The sequence below is a fragment of the Toxorhynchites rutilus genome, chromosome 3, assembly GCF_029784135.1.
Source record: "Toxorhynchites rutilus septentrionalis strain SRP chromosome 3, ASM2978413v1, whole genome shotgun sequence".
In the NCBI taxonomy this organism is placed as follows: Eukaryota; Metazoa; Arthropoda; class Insecta; order Diptera; family Culicidae; genus Toxorhynchites; species Toxorhynchites rutilus.
In genome coordinates, this window is record NC_073746.1 from 312,236,886 (window position 1) to 312,257,398 (window position 20,513).

Here is a 20,513-nt window from a genome sequence, read left to right on the forward strand (position 1 = left end):
CAGGATGAGTTTAATAGCTCTTAACATCTCCTCCCACTCTCGACATAAATCCGAATTCTTGCAGTCACTCTATGTAAGTTCTGAATCGTTGAATCGTTTGGAGAAAGTCACTTATAGGTTTCTATGCGAATGCGGTTTTAGGTCGTAACGAAACAACACTCGTATTATTTTATGGTTTAACTAAAGACCAGCGACAGAAGATTCTAGCTGAAGTAATCTTAGAAGACATGCATATTTTCCATTTCCGGACAGCAATCTCTAGGTTCGATGCCTTATATGACAGAGACGTGTGATTTACGAACAAACGGATCCCATCCATGTAGTTTTTCAGTCTGGCAAATAGTTAATGCCAGTTAATGCCGTTAGCTCTATCCACGTGAATCTTACTCGAAAGATCAGAATACTGTGCTAGGAAACACCAGCGAGTAATTGTGGCTTTCGACCGGATCCGGATCAAACTCATTCGTTCGAATGTGGCAGAAAAAAACTAAATCTAAGCAAAAGCTTTGTCCAGAGGATTAAAAATCTAGCTGAATTCGTCACGGATTCAGGGATCGGAAGGTATCAAACTGCGTCAAAAGCAGAGTACGGTTGCGAAAATTCGAGCACGGATGTTCTTTTCTTAATCCCCAAAATATACCGGATCTGCGGTCGATTGAGAGGCACATGGCTGAAGTAAAATCTTAGTGAACATCCAAATTCGGAAAGAAATGAAGAAAACACTGATTTACAGACAAAAAAAGTCCTGAATTCTAATATTATACAAAAACTCATGACTGGAATGGACGAGTTCTGAGGCGAAGTTTAATAAAATAAGGGTGGCTAAATTTAGTCCCTCTAAATAACCTGGATGCTTGAAGACAATAAGATGAAAGATTGAATTAAGCCAAATAATTTTGTGTGATACAATTTTATCGTGGACACCCTTCATTATCATCCCTTTTTGTCTTCCATTTATTTCACTGGAAGCGTATGGTAATTTCTCTACAGTATAATCTTTTCACATGAAAGCTCGTCCTAACAAAGAATTCTCTGGTGACAACGGAATACCACTGAAATAAAATGTGCGATGTGCGATACACGATCCGATCCAGTGTGGATCAAAGTGGCACAATAGTGGTGCGCAGAACGCTTGCGGCACATTTTGCAATTAGAGATAATCAACTAGATTTGCAATTCCTCGAAAATGGCTCTATAAAGAGATGGAAATGTGTTGTCACTTACTCACTCGCTTGTATCTTTCTTTCTCGCTGTTGTAACAGATTCATGAGAAGTCCATTAATGCAATGGATTCAAGAGACGCAATAATGAGATGAATCTCGGCCAGGGAATTTTTTTCCGACTGGAGGATAGCAGGCAATAAATCCAATTATAACGTAGTAACACAATCCTCTGTGTAGCAGGAAAAATATGGAAATACTTTCATGACTATTAAGCGGATGATTTGCAACGTCTCGGGAAGAAATATTTGGGGAGAAACAAAGAACCAATGTTATCAGAAAGAATAACAAACACCACGAGTCGATTAAATTTCGGTTCGCTTCGTTATTCACAAATTGCTGGAAACCGTTGGTGGATTGTTTTTCTTTCAAATCGTTGCGTTGTTTCGACTTACGCCAGCATCTCAAGTTGGAAACAAGAATGATGCCCGTGAAAATTATGCTTATCGAGAAACCGTTTCCAGTCGTAAAAAAGTAACCGTGTAAGTAGATCGCCTTATTGGAGCACAGTACGAAACACGCACACTGGCTGGCGGGGTAATATTTCATGAGCCGCCCCCACCCGACAATCACGCACATACATACAGACACACATACACTCGCTCAATTTTTCCGGCGTTACCCCGCGAACCGTACCACGGGTGTATATCCCACGCTACGCTCATTTCATCATCAGAGTGTAAATTTTCGTATGATTTATAGAGATTCACCCTTTTCCAGGGAATGTTTCATGTTGTTTATTTGTCATCCTTTGTAGGAGTAAATTCGATTCACGCATTTGGAAAAAAAGAACAACAAAAACGTGTGGAAAAGTATCACTTGAGGAGTACAGATTCTTCACTACCCTGTGGAGGGTTCAGAGCAAAGCGATTTTACGTTTCATGTACCAAGCGTTGCATTGACGGATATCCGAGATGGGAGCCTAACAAGTGCCGTTAAACAGATGTGACAATTCACAAGTGTCTATAAATAGCATTTTATCATGGAGTGCGTGTTCCGTAGTACTTCTTATCGGACTTCTCACACGTTGCCTTGGCATTGCTATTACTGACATAACTCGATAATCAGAAGATTTTATATCACAAGAGAAATGAAAGACTGTTTAGCTCCAACATGAAATTTAATACTATGTGCATGAAAACACGAATCAAGTAAAGAAGGAAGAATTTCTCATAGACCATTTCTGTTGTGTCTGTTGTTTCCGGAATTGAACGAGCAAAAACGGAAGCCATAATAGAACTGGAGGACGATATAAGAGCCTTAAAATATCGAGGAAAACCACTGAGTGTGTTGCGAAACTTGTGTATTATTCTGGAAAACTGATTATCCTCAAACGTGCATCGCAAATCCGTCTGCGACTCGCTTTATAAACGCAACGGAAACACACCTTTTTTGCGCAAATCGTGAAAAGTGATGAAAAATTGATAAATCACAACAACGTCGAGCTAAAAAACTTTCGGGATAAGCAATATTAACCACTATCAGCCAGTCTTCAGTTACGGATTAATATAAAAAAATCACGGATTAATAAGCCAGTCTTCAGTCGAGAAAAGTCGTGCACTGTTTTTGGGGGGATTTAAGAGGAATTCTGTATTTAGAGCTTCTACCAAGCCACCAGTCGATAAATCCCAACAAGTGCTACTCAAAACTAGACGAATTTAGAACAGCGATCCAGGACAAACGACCAAAATTAGCCAACCGGAAAGGTGTCGTGTTCCACGATGAGAGGGCCAAAGTCAATGGGCCTGATCACGAACGTCACTTCACGGTGAAAACGAAGTGAATGGTAAACAAAGTTATTACGGCTGCCACCGTGTGTGTAGAATCCGGTAGAGTTCATCCGTCGTGACAACTTTGACGAACTCGGTGTTATTATGAATACCACGATACTGTCACGTCACGGGAAAAAAACGAATACCTTTGTCACTTGTGTTTTAGATGGTGAAAGCTAGTCACGCGGAATTGAATAAGTTTAATTTGGTATTTATTTAGCTTTTTTGCTAACATTTTGAATCTTGTCTTGCTTTTCAGGAAAGAAAGGATAAAAAAACAGCAATTACCCGTCTGGTGGCATTTTTAGAACGAAATCCTGACGTATCCAGAAGACGTAAATAATACATGGCGAAAGGTCTACCTCCGATTGTCCCTAATGAATATATTTTTTTTGTTTCTATGTTTAGGATTTGACTAACAGAGACTTGCAACAGTGGCAATGGTTGAAACTGTCCCAAATACGAGAGAAACAATAATCAATTTATAATATTGATTTGTTGATATTTTAAGTACAAAATAATAACTATAATGTTTTTTTAACATTGCAGAGCAGGTTTTTGCGTAATAGATATTTTCAACGATATTGGTTTAAAGACATACTTTGAATGAAAGAATATTAAAAAAGGGATAATAAATTTCAAACATGGAAAATGGGTCTATCATTGCAAAGCATTCACAAAGCATTGTTTCTAAATTCTTCTCAAGTTCTTTTTCCATAATTTTGGTATCCGTCTGAAGAAAATCTGAATCACTTTCTGCTTTTTGCAAATTCCTTGAAACCCATTAGATGTTTTATATGAAGATTATGCTGCTGAAAAGTTTCTGTTTGAATAATTGAATCAAACCCCATGTTCCGTATATCAAATTACACGAGAATGGGAAGGATACGAGGATTAAACTTCAGAATCCCATATGGGAGAAGCTCAGATTATACTGATCGTGAGTTTGATAAATTCGGGTTTGTTCTGAGATATAGAAGATATTATTGTCCATCAAAATTGTAAAAATGGTTCTTAAAGAAATATAGACCTAGACTTGACCTATACTAAATACTGCTTACTATTCAAACGAGTAAGACTGAGCTAAGAACAAGAGTAAGCGAGATGTCGATTATTAAACATAATAGTCATATTTTATCTCTAGACTAATTTATGGAAAGAGAAAATAAAGCTACATTCCCATATGTTCAACAACTACATTATTCCCGAGCAACCAAGTATTCCTCCTCAACTTTGAACGTTTGATTCGGAAAACTAACGCACCAAGCAAATGAATCATGGGATGAGCCCGAATTGTTGGCATTGAAATACCGAATCATCGAGATATAGGGCCTGATCACGTACGCTTTCACGTCACTCGCACTTCACTTAAGTTTTTTGTGTCTATCATCATTGTCACGGACAGTTGCGTGTAAAAATAAACTCCGTGAAGTGAAAGAGTTCATTCCAGTTTATAAGAAACATGTCAGTTGCATAATTTCGGGCGTTTGAACGTTATGTCGGTTGCATAATTTCGGACGTTTGAACGTATGTAGGTAAAATTAATACAGTGTATGAAATAATATTCAATTCAATGCCAACTATTCGGGTTCATCCCATGATTCATTTGTTTGGTGCGTTAGTTTGCTGAATCAAACGCTGTTTCAAAGATGAGGAGGAATAATTGTTTGCTCGTGAATAATGTAGTTGTTGAAAATATGGGAATGTAATTTTATTTTCTCTTTCTATAATTTACTCTAGAGATAAAACATGACTATTATGTATACTAATGAACATCTCGCATATTCTTTTGCTTAGCTCTGTCTTACTCGTTTGAATAGTGAGAAGCATTTAGTATAGGTCAAGGCCAGAAGCATTTTGGTTCTTACCATTTCTACAATTTTATTGCATAATAATACCTTCTTTAAATCATTGAAAACCCGAATTCATCCACCTCACGATCAGTATAATCTGAGCTACTCTCATATGGGATTCTGAATTTCAATTATTTTATCCTTCCTATTCTCGTGTAATTTGATATACGGAACACAAGGTTTAATTTAATTATTTAAACAGAAACTAGTTAACAGCATCGGTCAGAAACATAATCTTCATATAAAACATTTGATGGATTTCAAGGAATTTTCTAAAAGCAGAAAGACGGATATCAATATCGTCAATATCGTTGAAAAATGGAACTCTACCTTTTTGTGGTTAGCAAAGATGTGTATGAGGAAAATATATGGGATTGTTATGACAACTGTATTTCGACGGTTATCAGACGAACTGTCATGGAGCGATGCTGATGCTACTATAATGCGCAGGGTGATATGAAGTGAACAGTGGCGTGGTTTGCCCCCTCAACATCCCCCTACCCGTAATGCACGTCCATCGAGTCCGGTGGTACTGCGTTACTTCCTGCTTCAGTGTTTTCCGAGGCCTTGATGTTCGAGATGGCAACCCGAGTCACTGGTCGTCGCATCACTCATCCTGGCGTCTTCACTTGAACTTGTCTACTTCGCCCATCTCTCCCCTTCATTACGGAAACAATACGTCCTCGCAGCCATACGTTCCAGACCGACGGATCCACGACGACAGCTAGGTCTCCAACTTTCGGTTCTTTCACCTCTCCGTACCATTTGGTACGACCAGCAATGGTCGGGCTATACTCTCGCACCCAGCGGCTCCAAAATTGATCCACAAGGTTAGTGGTCAGTCTCCAGTTGGTCCGAAGAGATTCAGGACATCCAGATATAGGCTTCGGAGGTTGAGCAACTCCCTGCGACCTCAGCAGCAGAAAATGATTTGGCGTGAGAGCTTCTTGCGATTCCGCTTCCAGCGGTACAAATGTTAGAGGTCTAGAGTTGACTATCCCTTCAGATTCGGTCATCAATGTGAGAAGAGTTTCGTCGTCCGGGTTTCTGCTGCTATTCAGGGACGAAAAGGCGATCTTGATCGACCGGACGAGCCTCTCCCACGAACCAACCATGCGGACGGACGGATTGAATACCCACTTGGTGGCAGCGTTGGTGAACACGGCGGATAGCTGTTGGTTCATATCCAGGATCTGATGCTGTAGCTCACGGTTGGCTCCGAGGAAGTTGGTGCCGTTATCACTACTAATCTCCAAGGGTGATCCATGCAGCACTACGGATCGTCGTATCGCCATCTTACAGGCTTCAGCGGAAAGGGAGTGTACCACCTCCAGATGGACGGCCCGAATGGTGAGGCACGTAAACAGCGCCACCCATGGTTTGGCCAGAGAACGTCCGACCTTGACTTGAATGGGACCGTCCAGCCCAACATGAACGGTCGAGTATAAGGACTGAGCCTCGCATCAGGAAGAGGTGCTTCACGTGGGCACAGCGGTTTTGCCTTTGACACTCTGCACTGCATACAGGTTCTGGAGAGTTTCCTGACTAGTGCTCGGAGACAGGGAACGTGAAATCGCTGGCGGACCTCGTTGATAACGGTTTCATTGTTCGCATGCAGATAATGTCGGTGATACCACTCCACAACTAGGGTGGTGAGGCGATGACCTTTCGGGAGAATGATTGGGAATCTAGTATCGTGCGGAACGAAGATTGCCCCAGCGATTCGAGTGTCCATTCGCGCTACTACCCATTCGTCGATGAACGGTGATAGCTTGTAGAGACGGCTACCTTGGTTGAGTTTCGATTTTCGTCCATCTTTTGTCATCTGGAGTCGAACCATCTCTTCCGGAAACTCAGCTAGCTGCGCCGATCGCCATAGGGTATTTTCAGCTCTATAGATTTCTTCCTGGCAGGGGTTGTTTTGCCGCCTTGGGTCTACAGTTGTCTGTGAAGCGGTGGATGTATGCAACTGTTCTTTGGAGCCTCTCGAACTTCGAAAAGCGTTCCCAGTTAATGATTTCGTCATGTTGCACTGCTATATGGATGTAACATGGTCAAGCTTCGGTTTCGGTTTCCTCGGGTTTTACTTGATGTGGCCAAGCCTCTTCTGGTGCCCATAGAAACTCCAGGCCTTTAAACCAACGGCTGTCGGGTTTCAGGTTTGTTTCACTAGCCCACTTGGTTCCATCATCCGCGACGTTGATTTTCGATGGAACGTACCGCCACTCCTCAAGGTTTGTCTTGGAGAGGATTTCTCCTATCCGGCAGGCGACAAACTGTCGATAGCGACGATGATCAGAAAGGCCGGTTTTTGAATCGGTCCAAATCACTCGTCACGATATTGGGAGACTGTGACTGCTGCATAACGTTTTCATCAACCTACAACCTATTAACGCCGCCTGCAGCTCCAGCCTCGAGATGGATAACGTTTTCAACGGTGCTACTTTCGCTTTTCCTCCGACAAGTAACTGTGGCATCCTGATCAGAGTATTTATACAATACTACGTAGGTTACAATAAGTGTATCTGAAAAAATCGTACCTATGAAACAGCGAACGTCTTTTGGAAGCACTGTTGTGGAAGTGGTTTTGAGAACTGAGCTGCAAGTGGTAAGATATCGCACTTGCTCATTTATAAAAATGTTGCTTTTGTTCTGGCGTAGATTACGTCTTTAGGGAGCTTATTGGGAGTGCAAATTGAAAAACGGAAAATCTTTCGCATCTCTAAAATTGTCCAATTTCGAGCGTTTATAGCTCAATCATTTTCTTGGGAATTTACGTGATTTTTGCATCAGTCGATTTGTGCACTTCCAAATAATCTATGAAGAAAATTATACATTTTATGAAACTAACCATCGGACTATTGAAAAATGTCAAGCATTATCTTAACGAAAATCCCACGTTTTGATTGGTCGTTTGGTAGAAGCAATCTGTGCTCTTCCAGTTGTTTCCAGTGATTTCAGTACATATGCACTCTATAGAAATGAGAATACGGGTCTGTGCAATGAAATATGCTTGATTTTCTGCTGCGCAAAATCCCACTTTTGATTTGTCAATTTTGCGCTTCTCCAGTTTTCCATCTAACCTCCAGAAAATTTCCATGTGGTATGTGGATGGCCCGTTATCATATTTCTATGTGTCAAGAACCAATCAACACATAACAAAATCATGTTCGACCATAACACCTACCCTTCTCCACCCATAAAATATCATACAACACCCCCCCTCCACCCCACTGGATGTTACCAATGCACTCTAGTAATGATGCTTCTCCCGCTGGTAATGATTAAATATTTATTTTTGTTACAAGTTATCTCAGAAGTTCAATTCAATAAGTACGTACTTTTGCCCCGTACGGCGCGCATCTTTGTCTCAGCATTTGTCTCTTTGTATTAAAATTGGTATTTGTATAACTACAAACACAACTCGAGAAATACTTGTACTATTTTTCGAAAGTAACATATATATTAGGCTGTCAAAAAAGTCCTGCGGTATTTCCGCGAGGTGTCGTTGTAAGCGCGTAGTTCTAGTTGTATTCATTGTATCGAGTCATACTATAGCTTGTTGGAAAGGTATTTTGGTATTATAATATAGTCCTTGACAGTGTTTTGTTTGGTTAAGTCGTTCGTGAGTTATAGTGTCGCAAATATGGAGCGAAATAAAGAGAAAATCCGACATATTTTACAGTACTACGAGGGTCACTATTTATATTTCGGGAATTGGCAACACTGATGTCATGTGAGTCCATCTGACGGTTCCATCGTAAAGTTTGACATTTTTGACGATATACGTACTCAGAACATTTTGTCATACGGACGCTATTTGTTTATTTTATATTTAGTTGAAAGTTTGCTCTCGGCAAAAAAATGGAACTGAATCGTGAACATTTTCGTGCGATGATTTTTTACGACTTTCGACGTGGATTATCACAACAAGAGTGCGTCAATCAACTTGATTTGACTTTTGGCGGTGAAGCTCCATCAAAAACCACTGTGTATCGCTGGTATAGTGAATTCAATCGTGGTCGTAGTTCGCTGTCCGACGAGTTTCGTGAAGGTCGTCCAAAATCGACTGTAGTGCCAGAAAACATCGATGCTGTGCACGAAATGATTAAGCAAGATCGTCATGTAACCTATTGTGAGATTTAGGCATCCCTAAGCATTAGTTCCACCAGCATATATGCGATTTTACATGAACACTTAGTTGTGCGAAAATTATGTTCACGTTGGATCCCACATAATTTGACTATCGCTCAAAAAAAGGCTCGTTTCGATTGGAATAAATGCTTTGAAAATTGGTTTAAGCGCATGAAAAAGTGTATCGATCATCGTGGCGAGTACTTTGAAAAACAATAAAAATATATTCGCAGCTTAACTATTTGTTTTTGTTCCTATTCCCGAAATATAAATAGTGACCCTCGTACTATGATAAAGGCAAAAATGCATCTCAAGCTGCCAATAAAATTTGTGCAGTTTATGGACCCGATACAGTTTCCATTTCCACCGCACAACGATGGCTTCAACGTTTTCGTTCTGGTGTAGAGGTCGTCGAAGATGCGCCACGCTCCGGAAGGCCTGTCGTCGAGAATTGCGACAAAATCGCTGAATTAGCCGAGAAAGACCGGCATAGTAGCAATCGTAGCACTGGCCAAGAGCTGGGGATAAGTCATCAAACCGTTATTAACCATTTGAAGAAGCTTGAATTCACAAAGAAGCTCAATGTATGGGTGCCACACACGTTGACGCAAAAAAACATCTTTGACCGTATCGACGCATGTGAATCGCTGCTGAATCGCAACAAAATCGACCCGTTTCTGAAGCGGATGGTGACTGGCGATGAAAAGTGGGTCACTTACGACAACGTGAAGCGCAAACGGTCGTGGTCGAAGCCCGCTGAAGCGGCTCAGACGGTGGCCAAGCCCTCATTAACGGCCAGGAAGGTTCTGCTGTGTGTTTGATGGGATTGTCAAGGAACAATCTATTATGAGCTGCTTCCCTATAGGCAAACGCTCAATTCGGACCTGTACTGCCAACAACTGGACCGCTTGAAGGTAGCACTCATGAAGAAGAGGCCATCTTTGATAAACAGAGGCCGCATTGTCTTCCATCAGGACAACGCCAGGCCACACACTTCTTTGGTGACGCGCCAGGAGCTCCGGGAGCTCGGATGGGAGGTTCTTTTGCATCCGCCGTATAGTCCGGACCTTGCACCAAGTGACTACCACCTGTTTTTGTCCATGGCGAACGAGCTAGGTAGTCAGAAGTTAACCACAAAAGAGGCCTGTGAAAATTGGCTATCCGAGTTTTTTGCCAATAAGGAAGCGAGCTACTATAACAGGGATATTATGAAGTTGGCATCTCGTTGGGAACAAGTCATCGAACAAAACGGCGCATATTTGACTTAAAACAGATGATTGTAACTATTTTTATGAACAAATGAAAATTCAAAAAAATACCGCAGGACTTTTTTGACAGCATAATAGTTACAATTTGGTAAGCAAACTGGATTTTATTTGCTTTTATTTCAAGAGTTATTGGACGACAACAGTTTCAATGAAAACATCGCTCGTTAATTCACGGGTAAAGATCGCCTCTGAAACCAGATGTTTCTTAGCGAACTTTGACATGCTTCAAACTGTCTGTCACCATTCTACCAATTCCGGTTTTTTATACGGCAACTGGAATTGGTAAAAACGTGACAGACCCCTGCATAGGAAGCAGTTTGAAGTTTATCTTGACGTTGGTTTCGTCGTCCATCGCAGTATTTTGGCCGTCTTGTTTTGTTTATCAGCACGATTTAAAATCTTCCTGGCTTCCTGCTTTCGATCCAGGCTTTCTGACTGCCAACAAACATTCCCGAACATTTTCATTACGTTGGTTGATTGGTTCAATCGGTCAATCTTAACGATTTCGCTAACTTGATGTGCAAGTAGTTAAAATTTTCGCAATGCCCGAGCAAAATTTCGATGCAGCTGAAGAGAAAAATTTAATGATAATTTTCACTTGATACTGTTTGAGTGCTTCATGCCATCTCACTGGTAATTTAGGGAAGGAAATGCCAAAAAAAAATATTCCTCTTTGGAAGCAAACCATTCATCCAGCCATTTTCCACAATTTTATAAGAATTGAAGCGCTGCTTAGTAAATGCGTGTCCCCTCGATTCAATTAGGTGGTTGTCGGGAGAAGCCAAGTCTGGTGAGTGAGCCGCATGTGAAAGAATTCCCCAACCAAATAACTCAATCGATTCTCTTGACCAGTTATGCAGTATGTGGAGCATCATCATACAACAAAATTACTTTATGTTGCATTTTTTTGGTACTCTGTTCCATCCAAAGATTGATACAATATCTTTGACGATTAAGATTCTCGAAATAAATCCACTTTTCAATCGACAGTCACAATCGGACAGAAGAAAGACTCCCTTTTGTTCCAGGCGAGCAACATCTCACATGTTATTTTTCTGCGGTCTTCCGTTTAGCTCAAGTGGAACCTATTTTCCGATCTTCTACACCCAAACTAGCATTGCCAGAAAGCATTTCATTTTCGACAGAAACCATGCCTTTTCGTGTCTTGAAGCGTCAAATGAGCAAATAAAATCATCTGTCCCACAACGCTTTAAAATTTTTCTATGTATGGAAGCAAACATCTCTTTCTTTTTTCTTTTTTCATCTTTTTTTGAGATTGCACCCGAAAAAAAAATTCAAACGACGTCAACGGGGACCGAACCAATGCCGGCTAGAATGCAAGGCTATTTTACACGACCACGCTATCCACATAGCTAACGAAGCTGTTGGGTAAATGCGTGATAATATTACACCTGCTTAAAAAATGAAGTTGGAAAGTGTTTTCTAAGAGTAATAAAGGAGATCTATATCCTTCTTGGTCTGGGCCGTGTACATATGTGGCAAAGTAATGTGTGATAATTGTCTCTTGTTTCGCTCGCTCGTATTAATCTTATATTGCTGTACCATATATATTATACAAATGCTTACCAGTATTTGAGAGTCATGACATTTTCTGTTATTTTAAGGCTCATTTAATGTAATAAATCGGGTTGACAAAACATTAGCTAAAAATCAATTTTGGGTGTAGATCTCTCCCATGGCCTTCAAATATATGGGAATGATTTCTTGAATCGAATTCAACTCATCCGCGAGATGTTGCGTTTGAGGTCCTTCTCTATACAAAACTCCTAGCAATCCCCTGAACTCGAACTTTATTATTATCACCATTTTTGGTTTTTTAACCACTCAAAGCATTGCGATTTTCCAAGAACATGTTCACCGTAAGCCTTGACAAGCATTCGATATGATTCTGCGGCAGATTTCCTTAAGAAGGACACCTGTCTAGAAGGTCAAAATAATGAATTTTCATGATTTTTTTTTTCGGATGTTAGGAATGAAGTAAAGTGTTCGGGTATTTTGAAGATGTATTTTCCATTTTTTGAGTGAACGAACAATGATTATTAAGCTGTTGACAGCTGGATGCCTAGATGCTGTCCGAAAATACCTTGCTGGTGGTATCAGTTCTGAAACAATGGGGTGTCGCGGAACGAATTCCATTAAATATTTCAAAACTTTAGGACAATACCTAAAGCGTTACCCTGGGCTCTAGGCTTTTTGGAAATTCGAAAAATTGCCTTACCTGTGGCCATTTTTGTTAAAAATAAGTTATTTTTCATGAAAAATCGCTGTTTAGAGGCTCATAAGAAATCGAAAAAATTAGATATCAAAAAACGGCTATGTAATGCTTTAGATAATTCATTTTTACATGCAGATAAAAAAATATCAACCAAATCGGTTGGGTAGAAACGCGTTTAAAAGTTCGTACAGCAATACTATATTCCTTGAGGTGACTTCTTACTTTTGGCTGTAACTGCCCAACGAAATCAAATATCGAAAAATTCTTTCAGAACAACATTTCTGGGGGTATAAGCTTCCCAAAAATACAAAACAAAAAATCAGGGATCCCTCTTAAACGATAACAGAAAATCAAAGCTGACCGCAAATCGTACATCCCAGACACAAGTGTCGACATGTTTAAAGCTCATGCTTGTGCCATGCCATGTTTGACATGCGACATGTCAAACTCATGGTTCAAGGTAAAACTTGTTTACTATAGAGCTGAAATACTTTGCTAGATGGAAAAACAAGGCGATGGTGTCAATAATGTATTATGGTGAAGAAAATTTCACACGGCGAATTCATTTTTATGTTTTCATAATGTCAAAACAGGCCCCACGGAGTGGAAATTTGAGTTTCGAAAATAGGAAAAAGTCAACCTCATTTCTCGTCGTCAGTATTTATGCGTTGGATGAACGTGGGATCAGAGTTTGATCGTTCAAACATGCTTTCAGTCACTTGATTGTGATGAAATTTTTAAAGCAAATTAAGCTCTTTTGGTACTAGTCGTGCTGCGATTTTTCTCATATCCAAAACATCAACCAAAATATGACGAACGATCTCGTGGGAGATGTTTAATTCACGAGCTACCCGTCTCAAACTTGAATGACGATTTTCGAGCACCATTCCTTTTATATTGTCGAATTTTCATCAGTTGAAGAGGTGGCCCTTGACATGACTCAGCCGTCTTTGAATGCCTTTGAACGCCATTCATACAACCGTGTTCTCGACATAGTTGTATTACCGAATATATTCTGCAACACTTCCAACGTTTCGGCACAATAAATTTTGTTTGCAACACAAAATTTCACACAATATCTTTGACCGATAGAATTATTCGTATCAAAAATTGACGAACAAAAAAAAGTCAACCTGTTCTTAATGACACTGCGAACAAAATAATGAAAGATCGCGCTCAAAGTTTTAATAAAACATTAAGACCACTGACAATACAGGTCGGACTCGATTATATACAGACTCGATTATATTTGATTCGATTATATACAATTTTGGACTCGATTCTGTTTGGAATTTTTTTTTATATATATTTCCAATATGACTTATTTCAAGAATAAATGTAACCTTCCAACGTTAAGGTGAAATTTAACTAGCTATTACATGTACAGTGGGGTAAAAATCGTGGGTTTTGAAGATTTTAATTGAGTTTTCACCAGGAATTGTTTATATCGATATTGCAGCCAAATTAGGAAGATAGAAATTGGGTGTCAAAGAACCAATTGTAGAGCGGTTAGAGAGCATCAATTTAATTGATATAAACAATCTAGTTTAATGTAAGTTTTTAGGATAAAATTAATTATAACACATTAAAAATTATAAATTTTTAAATTTTTCACTTCCAAAATGTTATTAAAATCAACTTATTTGGTTGTTCCACTACTATCTCCTGTACTAAATTTTCTTATCTTACAAATGAAAGCATCATGCTTGTGCCAAATTTTCTCATCTTACAAATGAAAGCATCAGAATCGTATTACGTAGCGTACTTTATAATTTAGAGGCAACAGAGTTCTATACAAAAAAAAGTATATATATATAGCTCTGTCATTGTTGAAAATCGAATATATGCGTAGGATTTTTTTTCATCAAATATGATCGTATATCACCTCCCGAGAGAATCTGGATGAATTTATTTGTGTGAGAAAGGTGTTTTCTGACTTTAAGGGGATGAATAAAAAATCAAATTCCTCTTTTATATTCAAAAAACGAAAAATGCAAAAAAAAATTTTTTTTTAAAGGATTATATCACTTTGACGGTCATGAGTGCCATACTGCACTCAAAAATTATTCCGCTGAGGCCATGAAATTTTATGCTAGATGGGTTCCTAGCACCATCTAGTTTAAGAAGGTTTTTGCGAACTTTTTGGCCAAAACACCATGGAAGGCTTCACTCGATTATCCCTAAGGTTAGGCTCAAACCATGGTTCAAAAGTCTGGACTTGAGTCGGGACTTTATTCGCACCTTCTCTCGACTCATGTCCAATCACTGTTCGTTAGACGCGCTACTCTTTCGTTTTAATCATGCCGATGGCAATATATGTGCTTGTGGCCAAGGTTACCACAACATCGAACACGTTGTTTGGTCGTGCGAGGTGTATCACGTTGCCAGATCGAATTTAGAGAACTCTCTTCGGGCCGGAGGAAGGCAGCCCAATGTGCCGGTGAGAGATTTGTTGGCTCGGTTAGACCTTGATTACATGTCCCAAATATGTCTTCCTAAAAGCTATCGATCTTCGTGTGTGTTTGTCCTTATATCCTTATATTCTCCTTTTCCTTTTCCTTCGCGAGAAATCAAATCCCTTCTTACTAACAATAGAATAAGGTGAAATGTAAATACATATTAGATATAAGATAGGCTTAAGAATTGAGTATGATGAATGTGAGTGTGAAAATTGTCAACGTATCCTTATATCCCTTCCTTTTCCTGAAAAAAGTCACTCTTCTAAACTCGAGCAAACCGTGAGTAACCGGTTCTCTACTTCAGTAACATTAGAATTAATGAAAAATGTTTATATATACTTGTAACAATACTGAGCCTGTAAAAATAAACGATTTAATCAAAAAAACACCATGGTTGACGGCCATATACAGGTTTCGATTATATACAGTGAAAGAAATCAGAAACTGTATATAGTCGAATCCACCCTGTACATAGTACCAAGCGAACAAAAATAAAAAATTGAAAAATGTTCAGCGGGAAGATTCAAAATTACAAAATCCCGGTATATATTTGACACTATGTAAAAAAGTTATTACAGCTGCTGCCAACGAACATTTTGAAGGCCTGATTTCGGCCTTCAGAATACTTTAGGTAAGGGATATATAAATTGGAGAATGACTGAAATAAAAATATAAAATAAAATAAAAAGGCATTCTAGAGGATTCTTATTTGCATCAATTTCGCTCCTCGAACTTCTCAACTAAACAGATCCAGCGTTTTCAAGCAAAATAAAATCATCAATATCCGGCAAACTGAATCCATTTGTGAAACACACTGAAAATATTAACGAATCCAACTCAACAAATGAGTCAATCTCAACTTTGTAAACTAATGTGGTGGCCTAAATTCATTATCAGTCACATTGAATAATTCCGACGGTTCAGTTAATGGGCTTAAAATCACAACAAATGTGATTGAATCCAATTTGTATCAGAATTATTTGGAATTCCATCGCGAGCACAATGGTTCGGAATTCATGGAATTGATACAAAGGTAATGAGGTAAAAAATACAAAAAAAAAGTTTTTACAAAGAGAAAGCTACAAATTACACAAAATTGTCTGCAGTAGAATTGTCCAATGTCTCAATCAACTCCAACTCGGAACAAAGCGCGAGCTGTTGCTGGTGTGACCTAATGAGCACAATCGTGGCAAAGCAACGCGGGACAGAGGGGCGTAAAGGACGAAGGTGGCCATTAGATGCGTTTTCGGTACGGTCGTTGGAAACCCACACTGTTGCTATCATGTCTCACGCACCGACACAGCAACGACAAGAACGATGACGTAATCGGTCTCAATTCGATTTTCCGCCCTGTCGCTACCCCACTAAGGACATTAGGGTGGATGGAGATAAAGGTACATCAGCACGAAAGATCGCACGCTGGAGAAATTTTTCCCAGCGGTTGCAGAAAGGAGCAAACGCTGCTGCTTTTGTTCCTCCTCTTATGGGTTTAGGGTGAGCTTGTGTGAGATGGTTCGTATTTTTTCTCTTTTCTAGCAATTTAATTTTCCACAAAATGCTTTTTTTTTCACTAATCCGTAACACACAGCAGAATGGCTGAAATCAAAAAGGATTAACAAAGCGTTCCCTTCTCTCAGGAACCCTACAGCCCTGCAAAGCAATCCGCTACATTCCGGTCGAAATTAGAATATTCGCATAGAAAAATCAAAAGGTATACGAGAAAATAAAGAGCTTTGACATTACTTTTCGGTCTAGACGTGCTGTTGCGCTTCTTCGGCTCGGTAGAGCTATGTGTATCCTTTTCCGTTCCAGGAGGGGATTATTTGCGAGCGTACTAAACACGTAGTTCTCACTTCAAAAACGCAGAAGCAGCCAAGCCATGCAAAACTATGCTTTCATGCTCTTTTTCTTCAGTCTCTTGTACGTTCTGACTTTTTATCAGAATTTTGCCACCAAAGCTAGTCGAACAATTTTAACACTTCTAATCTTATTTTCGGGAATGGAAGGGGTAAATTATTTATCTTCCGAATTGTTCAGATTCACCACGGGGCTTTTCAATAATTCAGCAATAAATCAACGAACCCCCCGGAGAGGTTTGCCACTTTTCACATCCACTGATTTTTTTCCGTGCACTTTTCACGAGCCTCCGTACAATTACTGTGGAAATATTCGTTCACGTGCAGCAGCAAGAACTTATGCGTACGAAATCATGCGTGCATTTCCAATTTCAATTCACTTTGTCAATCAAATTTTGAAATTATTTTCATCCACTCACACGGAGCACCAGGACACAATGAACGGCGCCATTTTCCTCACTGAACTGACCTGAAGAAGGAAAAAATTTTGTGAATGGTGTGGTTCTTAGAATCACTACCACTACCATCTCCACCACCTACACCACCCATGCCATTGGCAGTGTCCTGTGCCAACATGTATTCCCAACCGCCTGAATACGCCTTCAGAACCACTCTGAACAGGAAGAGGGATTCTCTCCCGCTCCGACACAATACTCACGAGGTGGGATGATTATCTATGCCTCGAACGGCACCCACAAGCGAGACAGGACTGATCAACAGCCACACGGATAGACGCGTACGTACCACCTAACAACCTCCCGCAAACGAATCCTGCGAACGAATGAGCGCTGTGCTGGAGGATAACTTAACAAAGCTGCTTCCGCTCCAAAGGATTCGCAATGCTCCCCTTCGGTGTGCAAACTTAGAGGTCAGACTACTCTCTTTCTCTTTGTGTGGGAGAAATCCTGTGAAGGTTTGTGTGCCGGGAAATTGTTTTCCTAGCAGCTCACACCAACTCAAAAGTAACACGACGTGATGTTCTGATGCATAGGGCGACCAGATAAAATGTTCCGTCTTGAAGCTTGTCATTTGATATTTGGGCGTGGAAAGATATTTCTCTCGGATCCATGTTAATGAAATAAAAATGTTGAGTAAAGGTCATTGGACTTTAAAGGGAAAAATAGAAAAAAATTATTTAATTACATGAAATACAGTCTGTTTATGATTAACCTGTGCGACCAATTTGTTCCACCATCTCTCTCAACCTTCTACTCTTTTATAACTTCTGTTTGAGAATTGCCAAAAATTTCTCAATTGGGCGAATTTGAGAGCAGATGGAAGCTTTCCGGAGAATTCCACCCCGTTGCCTCAATACCACTGTAGTACTCCGCTGTAGTGAACAGGCCTAAACTTTACAGTATTGGACTGTTATTTCCAGCGGAATTGAAAGGACAAGTTTAAACTAATCACGACAAACAAATAATCTTTATTCGAACGATGTTCACACTTTGAATAATTAAACACGAATGAAAAATGGTGTTGTCCACCGTTTTGCTTCCTCTTCACACAGGGCTGCCACCCGTTCAACCAACAATACCAACATGACAGCACGAAGAGCCAAGGTGTATCGAGAAATAGGTGGCACAGTAGTTGCAATCACAACACTCCTCCTCAACGTTTAGTGCCACCATTTGATGACAGGCCCAACATACTTGAGAACCTACGTTGCTTCGTTGTTCCCAAAGGCTTGGTAAGCACGTCCGCTACCATGTGCTCAGTTGGACAGTACTCCAACTTGAGGAGACCCTGCTCACACAGCTGCTTAACGAAACGCTCTCTTGTCTCAATGTGTTTAGACCGACGGTTGATCTTTTCGGAGTTCACGAAACTTATACAGCTCTGGTTGTCTTCCATGACCGTTATGGGATCATCAACGGGTGCCCCCATCTCCTTCATTAACCCTTGCAGCCAGATCAACTCTTGCATAGCCTCGCTGAGAGCTACATACTCTGACTCCATGGAAGACAAAGTAACACACGTCTGTTTACGACTGGCCCATGAAACAACCGCACCAGCATAGAAGAACGCATATCCGGTTGTTGATTTCCTCGTCATCGCGTCGCTTGCCCAATCAGCGTCAACAAAGCCCATCAGTCCACCTCCAGTTCCATTGTAAACTAATTTCCAATGCTTTGTTGCTTTCAAATAGCGAACCACTCGCTTTGCCGCAACCCAACAAGCCTCTGTCGGAGCACTCACTTTACGGCCAAGTATCGCTGTACTAACAGCTATGTCCGGTCTCGCACACACCGCGGCATACAGAAGACCACCAACGAGACTTCTGTATTTGGTTTCGTCATTGAAAACAGCGCTTCTATCTTCCACTTTCAAAAAACCTTCGTCCATTGGCGTCTTAGCAACTTTTGCGTCCTTCAAACCAAACTTGTCTATCAGTTTATCAATATAGCCTTCGAGGCTCACACTGTAGTCACCGTTCTGTCGTTCAATTTCTAGACCAAGAAAATAACTCAAATGTCCCAGATCAGTGACCTCAAAATGCTTCTTCAACGATTGGTACACTGCGTTGATTTTGTTCTCATCTTCACAAGCAACAGCTATATCGTCCACGTACACCAACAGGAAAACTCTCTTACCATCTTCCAACTTCTGGTACAGACACGGATCAGCACTACTCTGCTGGAAACCCATATTCACCAAAACACTTTGCAGTTTTTGATTCCAGCAACGCGCGGACTGTTTGAGCCCGTAGATGCTCTTTTTCAAGCGACAAACCAAGTGCTCCTTGCCTTTTACCTCGTATCCAGGTGGTTGCCGCATAAACAAATCTTGCTCGAGCTCTCCATATAAGTAGGCCGTTTTTATGTCGAAGTGCTTGAGTGTCATTTTATTCTTGGCAGCCACAGAAAGCAACACGCGAAGAGTTGTGTGGCTTGTAACGGGAGCGAAAACTTGGTCATAATCTTCACCAAATCTCTGCGAATAACCTTGAGCCACCAGACGCGCCTTATGTTTGATCACCAGACCAGCTGAGTTCCGCTTCAATTTGAAGACCCAGCGGCAACCAACTACTTTCCGTCCGGCAGGTAATTCCACCAACTCCCAGGTTCCATTTTCCGCGTGAGATCTCAACTCACTCGACATTGCTGCTCTCCATTTAGCATTCTCTTCACAGCTTAACGCTTCCTTCAGATTCCCGGGTTCAACTTCCCTTTGCATAGTACCCGTTGCGTATGCCTCCTCAATCAATCGGACAGGCGCAATTCCCTTGCTCGGACGTGACGATCTACGAGCTGTTTCATTCATGGGAAAACCTCGAAACGACGGCTCATCATCGGTCGCACTATCGTAATTCGACTCATCAAGATCGGGTTCACTTCCATTAGAATTATTAGTACCGGCATCGCTTACATCTGCGTTTGCTTCATCTGGATATGGAGTAGGCTCAAGTGACACCACTACTACTCCTCCTGTCTTCGAAAGCTCCTTCTCGGAAATATCATCATCACGTTGTTCCAAAAACTTTGCGTCTCTGCTTATAGTTATTCCTTTCGTTTCCAGGTTCACGAAGCGATAGGCCTTCTGCCCCTCGGCGTAACCAACGAACACTAGTTTATCGGCCTTTTTATCAAGCTTCCGACGCTTCTCTTTTGGAACATGCACATAGGCTTCCGATCCAAACACACGAAGATATCCGTACGAAGGTTTCTTCCTATACCACAGCTCGTACGGTGTAGATTCCACTGAAGATGTAGGC

The 20,513-nt window shown here is 40.6% G+C and overlaps 2 protein-coding genes across 5 annotated transcripts in view; both read right to left on the reverse strand.

Moving 5' to 3' along the window:
• Positions 1-17,571, reverse strand: part of LOC129775411 (probable cationic amino acid transporter) — a 162,393-nt gene extending 144,822 nt beyond the window's left edge. Inside the window, exons 1-2 of one of the 4 annotated variants that reach the window (XM_055780140.1) lie at positions 17,457-17,571; positions 16,686-17,267 (exon numbers count right to left, since the gene is read on the reverse strand). The gene's annotated coding sequence lies outside the window, so the exon portion shown is untranslated. Of the gene's footprint in view, positions 1-16,685 lie in introns of all 4 variants that reach the window. The other 3 variants (XM_055780139.1, XM_055780137.1, XM_055780141.1) reach the window with 3 other exon arrangements.
• Positions 5,457-6,871, reverse strand: LOC129774438 (uncharacterized). The gene is made up of 2 exons (XM_055778177.1): positions 6,370-6,871; positions 5,457-6,250 (listed from the first exon to the last, which is right to left on the reverse strand). Exons 1-2 carry the CDS (start codon positions 6,869-6,871, stop codon positions 5,457-5,459), a joined length of 1,296 nt encoding a protein of 431 aa, XP_055634152.1.
• Positions 17,572-20,513: the final 2,942 nt, after the last annotated feature.